The 19,245-nt window shown below is 41.4% G+C and overlaps 1 protein-coding gene across 3 annotated transcripts in view; it reads right to left on the minus strand.

The window, feature by feature from the left end:
• LOC122560898 (bMERB domain-containing protein 1-like) overlaps positions 1 to 19,245 on the minus strand; it is a 118,896-nt gene that overhangs the window by 44,289 nt on the left and 55,362 nt on the right. For all 3 annotated transcript variants that reach the window (XM_087997611.1, XM_043712129.2, XM_087997610.1), the window contains exon 2: positions 7,421 to 7,544. In XM_087997611.1, coding sequence (XP_087853737.1) covers positions 7,421 to 7,544 — 124 coding nt within the window. The remainder of the gene's footprint in view (positions 1 to 7,420; positions 7,545 to 19,245) is intronic.

Consider the following 19,245-nt stretch of genomic DNA (forward strand, 5'->3'; position numbering starts at 1 on the left):
AAGGCAGCCCATTCTAACTCTGCACCCCTGTGCTGTATAACCTTTCTGCAAATTGTGGAAGACTATTTTAATATTTTATTAATTCAAACATTTGGTTCTTTCCCAATTAGAAGATTAATTATTTTCTTTCAGCAGTCTCTTATTCAGGAGTACAAACATTTTCTCTTCCTTGATCTACATTATCATTTCAAAATGACACAGCAAAAATAAATCAGACCTGCATTCTTGACGCATTGACTCTGGACCAGACCTATGAACAGCCTCATCTGCATTTTTACAAAATGTATCTAAGTTTGTTCTTATTGGCCTCTAATAAATTGTATTGCTAGGGATTCGCATCAGAAAATGCATTGTCTGTGTAGATAAAGCATTGCAATTGCTTACCCTGTTCTTGCTCACATGCACAGCAGTGAATTCGACTAATTTAATCTTGCTTTCATTAAATAGTGGCCTTAGAATCATAAAGTCATAGAATCATATAGTACAGAATAGGCCCTTCAGCCCATTGAGTCTGTACTACCTTATTATTGATTTGTTTTCATCCTGGTGTGTAAATGAACCATTCTACATTCCATATGTTAATATATTTCAACTGTTTTGAAATTAACCAATTTGCTATAGACAGTCATCCCAAAGAAATACTTTACCCGGTGATGGTGCTGTCACTTTAAGAGAGGATTGATGAGGGCAGAGTAGTAGCTCAGGGTGTCCAGAACTAAAGGGCATGGGTTTAGGGTGAGAGGGGAAAGATATAAAAGAGACCTAAGGGGCAACTTTTTCACAGAGAGGGTGGTACGTGTATGGAATGAGCTGCCAGAGGAAGTGGTGGAGGCTGGTACAATTACAACATTTAAGAGGTATTTAGATGGGTATATGAATAGGAAGGGTTTGGAGGGATATGGGCCAGGTATGGCTGGTGGGACTAGATTGGGTTGGGATATCTGGTCAGCGTGGACGGGTTAGACCGAAGGGTGTGTTTCCATGCTGTACATCTCTATGACCCTAGTTTGCTCTTGTTTATTTTTGGAGAGGTTGGAAGGCAGAGGTTCCGAACAGCCTCCGGAAGCCAACTTAAGTAAACAACATGTGAGGCCTTGAGATTTAGTTTAAAAGTTGGAATAATGGAAACAGCCTGAATGGGAATGGGCAAGCTTTCTTTTTTTTTTAGTTTTAGCAACAGAAGCTGTTTGGGATCCCAGAAGAGCTGGAAGGTTCAGGGAAATGATTCCTAGCTGCTACATTCTCTGAAATCTCTCAATGATGTTTTTCCCTCCTATATTGGAGAACTGCATGTGAGAATCTAAATTTACCTTTTTGCCAAGAAGTGTGTTTATGGGATGTCACTGTGTTGGAACAGTTAATTAGTAATAGGTACTGCATCTCTTATTCGGTTACATTTTCCAATAGTTAAGCTACCCTAAATTCCTCTTTCTTTTCTTTGTATTTTAACTGTAGTGTTTAAATAAATTCTTTCGCTTAACAAAGAGCAGTTGCACCACATCTACAACACGCACTTCACATCCACCTTGAAAATAAGAAAAAGTTAGGGTCTGGGCTATCTTGGATTAGGTTTGCTCACTAAGCTGGAAGCTTCATTTTTCAGAGATTTCATCACCATACTAGGTAACAACAGTGATCCGAGAGTGAAGCACTGGTGTTATGACCTGCTTTCTATTTATGTGTTTAGGTTTCCTTGGGTTGGTGATGTCATTTCCTGTTCTTTTTCTCAGAGTGGCTACCCTTTCAACACATTTTGAGGGGCTCTGGTCTAGTACATAACAAGCACAAGATACTTTCACTAAAGATGGGGCAATGAAATGACAATGTCAGCACAGTGGCTCAGTGGTCAGCACTGCTGCCTCACAGCGCCTGAATCCCAGATTCAGTTCCACCCTTGGATGCCTGTCTGTGTGGAGTATGCATATTCTCCCTGTGACTGCATCGGTTTCCTCCAGGTTCTCAAGTTTCCTCTCACAGTCCAAAGATGTGCAGGTTAGGATGGATGGGTTATGCTAAATTGCCCATAGTGTTCAGAGATGTGTAGTTTAGGTAAATTAGTCAGCAGTAAATATAGGGTAAGGGGATGGGTCTGGGTGGGATACTCTTTGGAGAGTTGGTGTGGACTTGTTGGGTCAAATGGCCTGTTTCCACACTGTAGGGGTTCTATGATAAGCTAAATGTCCTCCCTCTATGCAGTAGCTAATCTATGATTCAATAAAATTTTGGGTTGAAGTATATTTTGTTTTTTAATTAAAGTGAATTCATGCAGTTTTCTTTTTAAAATCCACAGATGCCAGGTATCCAAAGCATAGATGGTTGTGATATCTCACAATCAATCATAAACTGATCAAGGCCCATTATCGAGATGTCCCTCATTCTTTCCGACTACAACAACAGATGGACTAGGCAAAGTCCTTTCAACAGCTCTCCCTGACTAGAAACAGATGGGGATCAATGATGTGATGATCCAGTCTGGTTAGACAATCAGGATTAAGCTGTGGATCCAAAGCTGGAAGCTAAAATGCAGGAGTTTAATTAGAACTCACATAGACAGAAAGGTAACACTAAACCAAAACAAATTAACCAGCCCACCAGGCACCTGGTTTGTCACTTAATTTTCACATACAGTATCCAGAAGAGGCGAGACTGAGTGAACCAAAAGTGAAATGTGCTTTTGACCATTGCTGTGTATGTTTGTTGCCTGTTACTATTCAATAAAGTAACTTAATGACAAGTATCTGGCATCAAATTACAAATTGTTTCTGGGTCCATCTTCCAAAGGTCAGGGCAGTGTGTCTAAAAGACACAAAATCCAGTTCAGACCGTACAACTGACTTATTGTTAGAGTCCAGGTTGCGTTGGAATATAACCAGGTATTGTGCAGTAGAGGCAGATATCAGAACACAACCTGACAGACCACCAGACAGACTACACAACCCTACAGAATAGCTAAGGCAGAGCCAAAACTCAAAGGATGTGCATCACAAACAAAGCCTATTAACATTCCTGTTTTACAGATCCAACGCATACACTCAAGGTTAGGATATGAACCATTTTAGAGCATGTTGACAGAGATTATAAATCCTATCATTGTGTCACTTTTTCAATGACCATCTTCAATAAACAAAACATTCATAAATGAAACTATCACTTGAACAGTGGCCTGGAAGTTTCTGGGAATAAATTTACTCCACAAATGCTTAATGCAGTCTCATCAAATTTCTCTCCATATTTTCTCTGTGCTGTCCATGTCAATTGTCCCCGGCCTATACTTATCCACGATTGGGTGTCAGCTCCATGTTAAGTCACTGCAGCTTGGCTGTTATTATCTTATTGTTCAATCATAATTACAACATTGTGTGTGTGTTTTCAAAAGCTGAACTTTTCTCCAGCCACGAGAAGCTGATTGTAAACACATTTGTTATCGATGGGCTAAAAATACAGGTATTGAACTCAGCCGTATCATGATCCATCAGAATAAAGAATAAATTATTTGAAAATATGTGCTCAAACGATGTGGGTACAACTACAACCTTTAAAGACATTTGGATAGATACACGAATTGGAAGGGTTTGGAGGACCAGGAACAGGCAGGTGGAACTAGTTTGGGATTATGTTCAAGGTGGACTCGTTAGACCGAAGGGTCTGTTTCTGTGCTGTATGACTCTAAGAGTACAAGTGAAATGTTTACAAGTTTATCTCGCCATCTTACGTGATGAAATAACCTCGGTACATAATCTTAACTACAAATTGTTAGGGAAAAATATTAGAAAAAATAAAGAAATAAAAGCCTAGCATTACAGATCACAGGAATAAATTACAAAAAATGCATACATAAGCAGAGTAGCTGTGTTTCAATAGAACCTCTGAAGCCCATTTGCTTATTTGTTTGAAATTTTTAAAAAGTATATTGGAAAATGTTTCATCCTAGTTAACACTCTACTTATTTTCTTTAGGTCTCTTTAAGGAAATATCTAGATGCCATAAACTAATAGAGGGTGAAACCCATGTTCCAGCATTCCACGGCACAGAAATGTGACACTAAACACATCGTACCCACTTGTTTGCTTCAAATGCTGTTCTGTAGATATCAAACAGTTCAAATCTTTAAACCAAGTATGATTAAGGAAGATGCTGGGGTGAACCAAATTAATGCACCAAACTTTTAATTATATTTCTTTATTCTTTAATGGGATGTCGTATCACTGGCAAGATCAGCATCTGTGGTCCATCCCAATTGAAATGAGTGATTGCCCAGTTTTTTCAGTGGACTGGCAGGAGGGTGGAAGAACACAGCAAGCCAGGCAGCATCAGGAGGTGGAGAAGTTGACATTTCAGGTGTAACCCATCTTCAGGACTGGGCTACACCCGAAATGTCGACTTCTCCACCTCCTGATGCTGCCTAGCTTGCTGTGGCCTCCTGTCTGTCTGCTTTGGATTCCAGCATCTGCAGTCTTTTTGTCTCCAGCCATTTCAGTGGAACACTTATGAGTCAACCCCATTGCTGAGAGTCTGGAGTCGCACGCAGGCCAGACCCTCCCTAAAGGGCATTAGTGAACCAGAGGGGTTTATGCACTGACTGGATAGAGCTGAGAAATTCTAAGGGTAAAAAGACCCTCTTGGGAGTTATCTACAGGCCCCCAAACAGTAGACTGGATGACAGATGTAAGTTGAATCAGGAGCTGAAATTGGCCTGTCGCAAAGATGTTACTACAGTTGTCATGGGGGATTTCAACATGGAGGTACACTGGGAGAATCAAGATGGTATTGGACCTCAAGAAAGAGACTTTGTGGAGTGCCTCCAAGATGGATTCTTAGAACAGCTGGTGCTAGAGCCTACCAGGGAGAAGGCAATTCTGGATCCGGTATTGTGCAACGAACCAGAATTGATCAGGGACCTCGAAGTGAAGGAGCCATTAGGAAGTAGTGACCATAATACAGTAAGCTTCAATCTGCAATTTGAGAGGGAGAGGGTACAATCAGAAGTGACAATATTTCAGTTGAATAAAGGGAACTATGGAGCTATGAGGGAGGAGCTGGCCAAAGTTCAATGGTGCTATACCTTAGCAGGGATGACCGTGGAGGAACAATGGCAGATATTTCTGTGTATATTGCAGAAGATGCAGGATCAGTTCATTCCAAAAAGGAAGAAAGATCCTATGAGGAGGCAGGGGTGGCCGTGGCTGACGAGGGAAGTTAAGAAACAAAGTTAAAAGAGGAAAAGTATAACATAGCAAAGATAAGTGGGAAAACGGAGGACTGGGAAGCTTTTAAAGAACAACAGAGGATTACTAAGAAGGAAATACACACAGAAAAAATGAGGTACGAAGGTAAACTGGCCAAAAATATAAAGGAGGGTAGTAAAAGCTTTTTTAGGTATGTGAATGGCAAGAAAATGGTTAAGACTAAAATTGAGCTCTTGAAGACAGAAACAGGGGAATATATTACGGGAAACAAAGAAATGGCAGAAGAATTGAATTGGTACTTCAGATCTGTGTTCACTGGGGAAGACACAAGCAATCTCCCCGAGGTAACAGTGGCTGAAGGACCTGAACTTAAAGGAATTTATATTTGCCAGGAATTGGTGTTGGAGAGACTGTTAGGTCTGAAGGTTGATAAGTCCCCAGGGCCTGATGGTCTACATCCCAGGGTACTGAAGGAGGTGGCTCGAGAAATTGTGAATGCATTGGTGATTATTTTCCAGAGTTCGATAGATTCGGGATCAGTTCCTGCGGATTGGAGGGTGGCTAATGTACCACTTTTTAAGAAAGGTGGGAGAGAGAAAGCAGGAAATTATAGACCAGTCAGTCTGACCTCAGTGGTGAGAAAGATGCTGGAGTCTATTATAAAGGATGAAATTATGACACATCTGGATAGCAGTAACAGGATAGGTCAGAGTTAGCATGGATTTATGAAGGGGAAATCATGCTTGACTAATCTTCTGGAATTTTTTGAGGATGTAACTCTGAAGATGGACGAGGGAGATCCAGTAGATGTAGTGTACCTGGACTTTCAGAAAGCTTTTGATAAAGTCCCACATAGGAGGTGAGTGAGCAAAATTAGGGTGCATGGTATTGGGGGCAAAGTAATAACTTGGATTGAAAGTTGGTTGGCTGACAGGAAACAAAGAGTATTGATAAACGGCTCTATTTCGGAATGGCAGGCAGTGACCAGCGGGGTACCGCAGGGATCAGTGCTGGGACTGCAGCTTTTTACAATATATATTAATGATATAGAAGATGGTATTAGTAATAACATTAGCAAATTTGCTGATGATACTAAGCTGGGTGGCAGGGTGAAATGTGAGGAGGATGTTAGGAGATTACAGGGTGACCTGGACAAGTTAGGTGAGTGGTCAGATGCATATCAGATGCAGTTTAAAGTGGATAAATGTATGGTTATCCACTTTGGTGGCAAGAACAGGAAGGCAGATTACAACCTAAATGGAATCAATTTAGGTAAAGGGGCAGTGCAGAGAGATCTGGGTGTTCTTGTACACCCGTCAATGAAGGTAAGCATGCAGGTACAGCAGGTAGTGAAGAAGGCTAATAGCATGCTGGCCTTCATAACAAGAGGGATTGAGTATAGAAGCAAAGAGGTTCTTCTGCAGCTGTACAGGGCCCTGGTGACTGAAGCGACTGGGCTTGTATACTCTTGAGTTTAGAAGACTGAGAGGGGATCTGATTGAGACGTATAAGATTATTAAAGGATTGGACACTCTGGAGGCAGGAAACATGTTTCCGCTGATGGGTGAGTGCCGAACCAGAGGACACAGCGTGAAAATACGGGGTAGACCATTTAGGACAGAGATGAGGAGAAACTTCTTCACCCAGAGAGTGGTGGCTGTGTGGAATGCTCTGCCCCAGAGGGCAGTGGAGGCCCAGTCTCTGGATTCATTTAAGAAAGAGTTGGATAGAGCTCTCAAGGATAGTGGAATCAAGGGTTATGGAGATAAGGCAGGAACAGGATACTGATTAAGGATGATCAGCCATGATCATATTGAATGGTGGTGCAGGCTCGAAGGGCAGAATGGCCTACTCCTGCACCGATTGTCTATTGTCTTAACAGTCACCATTACTGAGATTGATTTTTATATTCTAGATTTATCAGTGGAGTTTAAATTCTATGAGTTGCCATGGTGGAGTTTGAATTAGCATCTTCAAAATATTAACCTGGATGTCTGGATTGCTACACAAACAAAACCAGAAATTGCTGGAAATGCTCAGCAGGTCTGGCAGCATCTGTGGAGAGAAAGCAGAGTTAACGGTTCAAGTCTGGTGATCCTCCCTTAAAACTGGGGATTACTAACTTGGTGATATTACAAATATCCCTTTGTGCACTGAATGCAGTATTTTACCTGGATCAATAACGCACTCTTATTCACATGGTTTTACAGCCAGTTAAATGTCCAAATACCTACATGAAGCGCAGTTCTGATTCCCTCCTCACCAACACCTCTCGAAGTCGCTGGATCCGTACCATTTCCATTTCAATTTCATCTGGGGTCATGGTCAAGTCGGCCATCGAGACGATGTCGAGGTGATCTGCGAGGTAGGAGACATTGGCAAAGTCAGAACAAACAAAACAAGCCATTCCCATCAATCCAACCAACCTTGAATACAACTGACATGTGCCAGCAGCTCTCTAATGTTGACTGACAACAAATCCAATCACATTCACCAGTCAGCATCTATTCAGCTGCAAACAGTACATCTCCTTCTTTAAATAAATGTCAAATGACTTGAGCAAAATAAATTACTATTGGATTGAGACAGTCTTTTTCTCGCCCTGTTACATTATAAATGAAGCTCTCAAATTACCTGTTAAATGAAGCCAGTTTTACTAGGTTGAGATGCTACAAATCACATGCAACTTAAATTCTACAACGCTGTTTTTATAGTGTAGGCATCAAATCCATCCCAAACTTCATACATGGAGTATGATTTCTGCCTGATTTTCACCAGGGTAATTGTTGCCTTTCTTTTTAAATTAAGGTCACATTACAATCTTTTACCATGAGCTCATCTGCTCCATTCAGGAGGGTCAGATGGGGTTTTTTTAAAAAGTCGAGAGTGTGGTGCTGGAAAAGCACAGCAGGTCAGGCAACATCTGAGGAGCAGGAGAATCGATGTTTCAGGCATAAGCCTTGCATCCTTCCTGACAAAGGACTCATGACTGAAATGTCAACTCTCCTGCTCCTTGGATGCTGCCTGACCTGCTGTGCTTTTCCAGCACCACACTCTCGACTCTGATCTCCAGCATCTGCAGTCCTCACTTTCTCCTGTTTTTTTTTAAATCAATCCCATGTTTTTGACAACTTTTTGGGAGATACTTCAATAGCATCCTGCTTCAATCCACAAAGGAGAACCAATGGGAATCTTGTGGTTTGTGTAACAGAGCTCAGAATCGGAACATAGCCATTTAAATTCAAGGTAAGAGCATTGATGACCTGGCACATACAGTTCCAAGATCAGCACGTTCAATCAAGAGGCAAAATTAAATTGTACTCCCCGATGCTATCTGTGTTTGACTCAATTTCTGAGGGCAAGTGTTCATCAGTGTCATGTTACAAAAGGAAAAGAGACAGATTTCACTCAGTCCAGTCATTTCTTTTGTTTAGAATCAATAAAATGTGGAGCTGGAAAAAGCACAGCAGGACTCAGTCAGTCCTGATGAAGGATCCTGCTCAAAACATCAACTCTCCTGCTCCTCAGATGCTGTCTGACCTGCTGTGCTTTTCCAGTCCACATTTTATCCACTCTAACTTTCCAGCATTTGCACTCCCCACTATCTCCAAACTTCTTTCATTTATGCACATCCGTTCACTTCTCTTAACCTTTCCGGCATATGTGTATTCTAGTGCCACTCCAAAGTTTAATACAATATTTAAAAGAGTTTAGAGGGATATTGGCCAAACGCTGGCAAATGGTTTATTAGGTTAGATTAGGTTAGGATATCTGGTTAGCCTGGACAAGTTGGACCAAAGGGTCTGTTTCAGCGCTGTACATTCCTACGACTCTAAAAGCTGATCTCAGAGGATTATACCGCTGTTTGCTGAAATCTTCTTCCCCAAACCCCATGGCTCCAAGTGATCAACAAATGGGGTGGCACGGTGAATCAGTGGTTAGCACTGCTGCCTCTCAGCGCCAGAGACCCAGGTTCGATTCCAGCCTCGGGCAACTGTCTGGGTAGAGTTTACACATTCTCCCTGTGTCTGAGTGGATTTCCTCCGGGTGCTCTGGTTTTCTCCCAAAGTGCAAGTTACGCAGGTTAGGTGAATTGGCCGTGCTAAATTGTTCATAGTGTTCAGGAATGTGTAGGTTAGGTGCATAAGTCAGGGGTAAATGTAGAGTAATAGGGATGGGTCTGGGTGGGATACTCTTTGGAGGGTCAATGTGGACTCCTTGGGCCAATTGGCCTGTTTCCACATTGTAGGGATTCAATAGGATAACATGCCATTGTTTCAGCTCTTGCTCTGTCATTCAGAGTCTGAGAGCTCACTACAGTACAGTTTTATTCAGAAAACCAGCCAAAATTAGTAACAGCAAGTTCAGCAAATAGTACCCCCTTGCAGGAAATCCTGGGCTACTGTGGAAAGGAGTTAGACAGTAATGGAAAAAAAAACTCTTGCTGTAACATTTCTAAAGCTCCTCTAAAACTATAATCTAACCTACAGGAGTTCAGCATTTGCTCTCCTGTGCTTTGGTATTCAGCATCAACTGACCTGAACTGTTCCCAGCTGCCTCATCAGGAAAAACAACCTCAGGATGACGATCTGTAATGTCATCGTGAGGAACGTACTGGGCTAGTGCTGCTTTGGTACAGCGATCCTTCCTGGATCAGATATTCAAGGGAGGCTTTAGATGACCACAATCAGTAATATTCCCTAGCATGGTCTCTCATATTGCACCTTTGGTTTTGATTAATATAATGGGGCCAATAATGGGGCTGAAAGCTGATAAATCCCCAGGAGCTGAGAGTCTAGGGGCCAGGGTGTTGAAGGAGGTGACTACAGAGATGGTCAATGCACTACCTTCCAAAATTCTACAGACTGGAATATTGTAAATGTTACCCCATTATGTATGAAAGGGTACAGGGAACTAGAGAGCTGTCAGCCATACAACGTTCATCAGGAAACTTGGTCGAATTTATTATAAAAATGGGATAAATAGACACCTGGATGATAATAATCTGACTGGTCACTGTCAGCAGGGATTTGTGAATGAGAATCCATGTTTGACAAACTTAATGCATTTCTGAAGAGGTTCGTGACATAATCAATAAAAAATAGAGACAGTGACTTCTTAGATTTTCAGAAGGCTTTTGTTAAAGTCCCCACAGGATTCGTTTAGAAAAATTAAAGTACATTGGATAGGATGTAACATATTCACAAGGATTAAAGATTGGTTAACAGAGAGAAAACAGAGTAGGAATAAATGAGGCATTCTCACATTGGCAGGCTTTGAGTAGTGGGGTACTACAAGGACCTATACTCGGGCCCCCAGCTGGGTCCTAGGTTCACCCAGACCCGTTCTTGGGATGGTGGGACTGTCCTACAAAGGGAGATCATACAAATCGGGCCTGGTGTTCTTTTAAAGAATGAGAGGTGATCTGATTGAAAGTTACAAAACACTTAAAAGGATAGAGAGGATAGAGTCACGTAAGATGTTTCCCCCTAATTGGGGAGTCTAGAATCAGAGCGTACAATTTAAAAATAAGATGAATGTCCCTTAGGTCTGAGATGAAGAGAGATTATTATTTTCCTCAGCTGGTTGCAAATCTTTGGAATTTTCTACCACAAACAGCACTGGAAGCTCAGTCTTTAAGGTAGAGATTGATAGCTTTCTGATTACCCATGGTGTATAGGATAATGGAGATAGGGTGAATGAAAGGGATTAAGTCTTTAATCAGCCATGATGGGACTGAATGTTGGGGCAGGACAGTCTTGTTCCCACGTACTACGTTCCAAATTGTAAGAAACTTGACCATTTCCTGTCAAACCACCACCATTTTTGAGGCCTCCATCTCAGTTTTGTCCAAATGCTCACCTTTAATTACATGAGCGGGAACAAAAAATTGTTCTGATGCACAAGTAGGGAGTTATGCTTCAGTTATACAGGACACTGGTGTAATAGCAACTAAAGTATTGTGTACAGCACCAGGCACTGTACTTACAGAAGGATGTTAATGAGTTGGAAGCAGGGTCAGAGAAGGTTTACTCAACCAACATCTGGAATGAGGAAAGGCTGGACAGGCCAGGTCCACATCTTCTGGAGTTTGGAAAAGTAAGAGGTGACTGAATTTAAACATAGAATCCTGAGAGGACTTGACCAGGTGGGTGTGGAAAGGATGTTTCCTCTTGTGGGAGAAAGTTGAGCGAGGGGCTACTGTTTAAAAGTTTAAGACACAGATGAAGAATCATGTCATCTCTCTTGGAGTTGACAGTCTCTGGAATTCTCTTCCTCAAAAAAAAGGTAGAAACTTCAAATATTTTTAAGGCAGAGGCAGAAAGATTCTTGATGACCAAGGGGATGAGAGATTATCGGGGATTCACAGGAATGTAGAGTTGAGGATCAGCCATGATCTTATTGAATGGCAGATCAGGCTTGAAGGGCCAAATGGCCTAGTCTTGTTGCTGGTAAGGTCTGATCAACATCTCACCGTCAACCAGCAGAATCAAAAAAGATTAACCCTGTTTGTGGGATTGGACTACGTATAACGTGACCTAGTGTGTTTGGGTTTAAAACAATCAATAATCTTTCTAAAAAAAAGCATTTCATGGGAAATGAAGTCCTGTGAATGACCTGAAGTTCAGGCAAAATATTACAGATGCTAATTAGCTGTCTCTTTCCATTCAGTTCATCAGTCTTTGTAAGTGAAGCAGACAAGTACAATTCTTTTGATAAAAGACGTTCTGAGAATATGCACGGTTTATCAGCCTTCTCGAATGTAAGTGCTCACTAGGACCACTATGTGCAAAACAACGAGGACACTAATCAAAACTGAAAAACTCAAACAGCATAAAAGGTGTTACCAATTAAAGGATGAATGATTTATTTTATGCCTCCTTTTTTCAATGCTAATTGAATAACTGTTAGGAGCAAACTCTATATGAACATTTTGGGCAATATTATATGAAGATATTCTTTGGCTATAAAATGTTTTAACAAGTCGGCCTGAAATTGTTAATCTTGCTTTGGGAATATAAAATTGTTTCTACTTTTCAATTGCATTTTCAATTCACTGATTCTACAATATAAATATCTTGCTTTGTGTAAAGCTCATATCTGGGACAGAATGTCTGATAGAAATCAGGTAATACGCTCAGAAATAAAAAAGGAAATACAGATACAATCTTAGAAATGCAATTATTGCTGACAAGGCACACAATGCAAAGCAAGAAACAATATCCTTGGTAGCGTGTTCGGGTTTTCATGGAGTTTGTAATATCAAGGAAACGTGATTCGATAACTCTCTGCAATACAGGCTGAATTTCATTAACGTGACATGATCAAATGGTGTATAAGTTATCATACGTCATTGCACAATAAATTCAAAAATCTTACTTTAGGGAACTGATAATGTATGTTTAATACTCGATGTGAGAAACCATATCTTAATAAAGAGAATGAACTGGAAGGTTTCAGGCCTTGCATTTACGAGTTGTTGTTTGATTAATATTTTGATGAATGAAGTGAGACAAAGACAGATTTGGAGGGACATCTGGTTGCAGTTAATGGGAGAGTCCAAGAAGATGGAAACAAAATACCAGTGTTTGCTTGCGTTATTACGAAGTCTGTCCACCATCGACAAGGCTCAAAGTCAGGAATGGGATAGAATACTCCCCACTTGTCTGAATGGATACAGCTCCAACAACACTCAAGAAACTTGACACCATCAAGGACAAAGCAGCCTGATTGATGCACCATATCCACCACCTTCAACATCCACTCCCTCCAATACCAACGCTCAGTAGCAGCAACATGTACCAACTACAAAATGCACTGAAGAAATTCACCAAAGATCCTTAGACAGCATCTTTCAAACCCACAACCACTTCCATCTAGAAGGACAAGAGGAGCAGATACATGGGAACACCACCCCCTGCAAGTTTGGCTCCAAGCCACTCACTATCCTGATTTTAAATATATTGCTGTTCCTTCAGTGTCACTGGGTCAAAATCCTGAGGCTTCCTCGAAAACGGAATTGAATTGAATTTATTGTCACGTGTACCGAGGCACAGTGAAAAGCTTTGTCTTTGGATAAGTAAATAATAGATAAACAGTGGCAAAAGCAGAAACACAGGTCCAGACAAATGTTAAGAGTTTGAGAGTCCATTCAGTGATCTAATAACATTAGGTAGAAACTGTTACGAAACCGACGTATGTGTGCGTTCAGGCTTCTGTACCTTCTCCCCAATGGTAGAGGATGTCGAAAAACATTGCTGGGGTAGAATGGATCTTTGAGAATGCTGGCAGCCTTTCCTTGACAGCGGGCCTGGTAGCTGGATTCTACAGATGGGAGGTTGGCCTTTGTGATTGTCCAGGCTGAGTCCACCACCTCAGCCATGCGTCTACGCTATGTGGACTGCAATCGTTCAGGAAGACTGCTCATTGCTGCGTTCTCTGGGGATATCAGGGATTGGCAATCCATAATGTCCTAGCCAGTGACACCTACGTGCCCTGAATTATGAAATGATAGAAAACATCCCTGCCCTCATCATATGGAAATGATTCAAACACGGTGTAAAGAAATACCTTGTTTATTAATAGTTCAAAATATTTACACTTTTTTTCTGCAATTAAATCCCAGTAAATTCTCTTTGTGCTAGATCAATAGAAGCAAATCAAGATGTTGATATTCAAGGAGCTGGCATATGCGATCAAAGCTGCAATTACTGAATGGGAAGGTTCCATTTTGTACCGTGTAGCACTATTTTTGATTATTTTCTAATAATTAAAGTGCACACAGATTATCTGTCTGCCTAATACCTTTTAGAACACATTCAGTATCAGGTACGATATAAATGTTGTAACAATAATTAAGATTAATACTAATCGCCAAATAAAACTCTGCAACCCGCCAAGCAAGTCAACAATTATATAGGAAGAGGTTGATTAGGCTGGGGGTGTTTTCCCTGGAGCATCAGAGGCTGAGGGGTGACCTTATAGAGGTTTATAAAATCATGAGGGGCATGGATAGGGTAAATACACAAGGTCTTTTCCCTGGGATGGGGGAGTGCAGAACTAGAGGGCATAGGTTTAGGGTGAGAGAGAGAAGATTTAAAAGGGACCTAAGGGGCAACCTTTTCATGCAGAGGGTGGTGTGTGTGTATGGAATGAGCAGCCAGAGGAAGTGGTGGAGACTGGTACAATTAAAAGGCATTTAAAAGGCATCTGGATGGGCATATGAATAGGCAGGTTTAGAGGGATATGGGTCAAGTGCTGACAAATGTGACTACATTAATTTAGGATATCTGGTAGGCATGGACGGGTTGAACCAAAGGGTCTGTTTCGTGCTATACATCTGTATGACTCTGTGAAAGGTTAAAATTAAGTATACAGTATGGAAATACAATTAGCAGAAATAACAAACTAAGTTGTATTTGATAGAAACAGATATACATAAATACAGAAAACAGACATGGCATTGCAACCTAATCTCTAGAGTACCCACTGTTCTAATTTGCAACGATGTAGTGTAATGAAAAATGTATGATACACAGCATATTTTTGGGTTTGCATTTTAAAATGAAGATTAAACTTCCATGAAGTTTTTAAAAAAAGGTCAGAAGATCAATTTGGAACGGTGACTGAAATATATCACTTCCAAGGAAACATGTGACTACAGTCAAGTGCCTGGGAGAACTCTTATGCTAATGGATAAAATATTTATACTGTTGGGTTTTTGACAGGCAGAGTAAACACATTAAAGCAATTAGTTCAGTTTTGACTTCAAAATAGAAAGTTCAAACTCAGAAGATGACAGTCTTTCTCCTTGCAGGAGAACCAAGATTTTTTTTAGAAAAACATGTTAGGGGAACTAGTCACTTCAGCAGAAGTGCATTCTCATCTGTGGAGTTTCCAACCAATTAGGAGAAAGTGAGGACTGCAGATGCTGGAGCCCTTGATGAAGGGCTTTTGCCCGAAACATTGATTCTGCTGCTCCTCGGATGCTGCCTGACCTGCTCTGCTTTTCCAGCGCCCACACTCGACTGTGGAGTTTCCAAACCAGACGTCTTTGGATATAAATATTCTGGGTCATAAAATATAAAAGATTAGGCATGTAAGGTTTGGGAGGTTCACACCAATTGACATAGAAAGAAATCATAAACAAACAATCTCAACTGTCCAAGGGGAAGTCCTTCCAGAAAGGTTAGTCAAATGACAAATAAAAAGCTGAAATAGAAGTGATATTTCTCTTGCATTGAATCTTTGCAGCAGATCACATTGGAAAACAACTTGAACATTTGTTTTCATGCTTGTGTTAATATCTTTCAGGCTTTTGGACACACCATATACAGCTTTGTTTACTTCTTTTGTGCAAAAATAAAATGTTCCCTTGTTAAGAACTTGGCAGCCTCATGTGAGTAAGTTACAGTGCCTAACCACCACATTAACCAACTGCAAAAAAAAAACCAAGTCTATGAAGCCAGGGTTTCGTTCTGGGATTTGCCTTATCCACTGGGATTGTAGCAGTGCATAAAACAAAACTCAAATTTACCATGCACACAAAAATGGAGAATTTATAGAACAGGTAATACATTGTCATTTGATGCCAAAATAGTCATCCCTATTTGTAATGACACTTACTTACAAACTACCACAGCAGCAACATTCTTAAAATTATACCTCCACAGAAACCCACAATAAAATAACAAAGGTCAATGGTAAATAAATTTTACATCATGTTTTACTGTAACAAGCAACCTTCACAATTTCAGACATTAAAGTGAAACCAAAATAGTATTAATTATTTGCAATGAAATTATATCATTTGAGAAATGATTGGGAAGAAATTGGTGGGTAATCTGAAAGCACATGATATGACTTAACCTAAATAAATCTCAAATAGGAAAATTTAGCCTCTTGAGTCTGGTCATGTTGGAGATTTTTGTAATTCAGTCACAGGATGAGGACATCGCTGGCTCGGCCAGCATTTATTGCCCATACCTGATTGCCCAGAGGGGAGTTAAGAATCAACCCCATTACTGTGGGTCTGGAGTCATGTGTAGGCCAGACCCGGTAAGGACGGCAGTTTCCCCCCCAAAGGACATTAGTGATCCAGATGGAGTTTTTCCTGATAATTAACTCTTGGTCATCATTAGGTTTTTAATTCCAGATTCCTTTTTCGCTTTATTGAATTCAAATTCTACCATCTGCCATGGTGGAATTTGAACCCGGGTCCCCAGAACATTAGCTGAGTTTCATGGATTAATAGTCTAGCGATAATGCCACTAGCCCATCACCTCCCCATTCCTGTACGTACCTGTCTTTACTACAGGTGCCCGAATACCCTCATCTGGGGTGTCAGGGTAAATCTTTCCCCAACCGAGAGGTGACAGAGAAGGTGGCAAGAGGGGAAGATAAATCGAGACAGTTGGCATTGAGGAGATAGAATCCTTACACTATGGAATTGGCCCTTCGGCCCAATAAGTCCACAACAACTGTCTGAAGAGTACCGCACCCAGACTTTTTCCCCTACCCTACTAGCCTATATTTAGCCTGACCTGCTGCGCTTTTCCAGCAACACATTCCTAGCCTATATTTACCCCTGACTAATGTACCTAGCCTGCACATCCCTGAATTATGGGCAATTTAGCATGGCCAATTCACCTGACCTGCACATCTTTGGACTGTGGGAGGAAACCGGAGCACCCGGAGGAAACCCACGCAGACACGGGAAGAACATGCAAACTCCACACAGACAGTTGCCCGATGGTGGAATTGAACCCGGCTCCCTGGTGCTGAGAGGCAGCAGTGCTAACCATTGAGCCATTGTGTCACTCTGATACAGTGACCTACCAGATACCCCTGACCTACCACCAATTGAGGCTTTTAAGTTGTCAGCTAATGACCACTTGAGGGCTTCTGTGATTAACTCTATTCTCAACAAGGGCAGAGGCAGCCTTCCTGAGCAGCTGAAGAGATCGGCCTGTCTACAGGGTTGGTCATGGAGGGCTGGGAGAGGAGGGGGGGACTCTCTCTGCCCCTATCTGGGGGCTGACAAGGGAAATCAGATGGGGTTTAGGGAGACGGCTGCTGAAAGCCTCTGATTGGCTAGCAGGCAGGAACAGGACATCAAGTTTCCACGAGATTACGCACCAAAAAGCTTCCTGAGTAACCAGTTAAGAGCCTGATTTTTCACAAGATCCCCTGAGTTTTCCCTTTCCCTGTGGATGTGCATCCTGTGCATTATATGGAGGTGCCAGTATTGGACTGAGGCGGACAAAGTCAGAAGTCACATGACACCAGGATACAGTCCAACAGGTTTATTTTGAAATTACAAGCTTTTACAGGTTCACCTGATGAAGGAGCAGTGCTCCAAAAGCTTGTGATTTTGAATAAACCTGTTGGACTATAACCTGGTATCGTGTGACTGGTACAGAGTCAGCTATCCCACTTTGGAAAAAAAAATCAGAAATTCCCAGCCAGATTTCCAACGGCAATACTCTGCATTTACATAGCACCATTAACAGCTACAAGATATTTCAGAAGAACAGTTAGCTCTAATTTTTAAGATATGGCACTTTGGTTCCTGATTTCAGTAGTGGAGGAAGTAGCTGTTTGAATTAAACCTGTGGAATCTCCAAAATCATTGTATAATACCTCAATTAGATCATATCACATATATCTAAATTCAAAAGAATAGAGTTTCTGAAACTTAGCTTTCTGATTTAACTCAAAAATACCAACAGCGATTCTACGAATCTGCCACGTGTTGTTGCCACAGCCAGTAAGCCTTTCCTGAGATTCAGCATCAAAACTGAACCAAGTGCTTTGATAAAAAGCAAAACATTGCAGGTGCTGGAAATCTGAAATAAAATTTTAAAAATATTGGAAAAACTCAGCAGGTCTGGCAGCATCTGAGGAGAGAGAAGGACAGAATTAAAGTTTCAAGTTCAGTTGAAGAATAGCCATATCAGACTCAAAACGTAAACTACTTCTCTTTCTACAGAGGCTGCCAGACTTGCTGAGTTACTCCAACATAGAATCAGAGAGCCAAAGGGATATATATCACGGAAACAGACCCTTCGGTCCAACCCGTTCATGCCAACCAGATATCTCAACCCAATCTAGTCCCACCTGCCAGCACCCGGCCCATTTCCCTCCCAACCCTTCCTATTCATATACCCATCCAGATGCCTTTTAAATGTTGCAATTGTACCAGCCTCCACCACATCCTCTGGCAGATCATTCCATACAGACACTACCCTCTGCATGAAAAAGTTGCCCTTAGGTCTCTTTTATATCTTTCCCCTCTCACCCTAAACCTATGCCCTTTAGTTCTGGATTTCCCCCACCCCAGGGGAAAGACTTTGTCTACTTATCCTATCCATGCCCCTCATGATTTTATAAACCTCTTAGCAGGTCACCTCTCAGCCTCCAATGCTCCAAGGAAAACAGCCCTTACTTTGTATACAACTGAAATTTCACTCTCATACTTCTGAATTTCAACATTTTCCAAATCCAGGCACTCACATTCTCGTTGATAACCTCTTGCGCAGAACCCAGTTGTTCAGTTTTTATTTATTGCACATCTTATTACTTTCTTTGTAACCCGTATTCCTTTATATCACTCTCCCAGTCCATTTCTAACAAACAAAATTGCTGGGGAAACTCAGGAGGTCTGGCAGAGCATCTCTGGAGAGAAAGCAGAGTCAACATTTTGAGTCATAGAGATGTACAGCATGGAAACAGACCCTTCGGTCCAGCCCATCCATGCTGACCAGATATCCAAACCCAATCTAGTCCCACCTGCCAGCACCCCAGCCCATATCCCTCCAAACCTTCCTGTTCATAAACCCATCCAAGTCCAGTGACCCTTCTTCAGAAGTTCTGAGTTCTGTGGAAAAGTCACTGTACTTGAAATGTTATGTCTTTTTTCTTCACATATGCTGCCAGATCTGTTGAGTTTCTCCAGCAATTGTTGTTTTTGTTTCCAGCATCCGCGGTTCTTTGCTTTATTCTCCTGCATTTATACTTTTTACTGCATTTGTCTTTAAGCTTGCTACTGTCTCTCAAC

Source organism: Chiloscyllium plagiosum, unplaced genomic scaffold (genome assembly GCF_037043375.1).
Source record: "Chiloscyllium plagiosum isolate Xiang-an unplaced genomic scaffold, Cpla_swu_hap1 HiC_scaffold_20, whole genome shotgun sequence".
Classification (NCBI taxonomy): Eukaryota; Metazoa; Chordata; class Chondrichthyes; order Orectolobiformes; family Hemiscylliidae; genus Chiloscyllium; species Chiloscyllium plagiosum.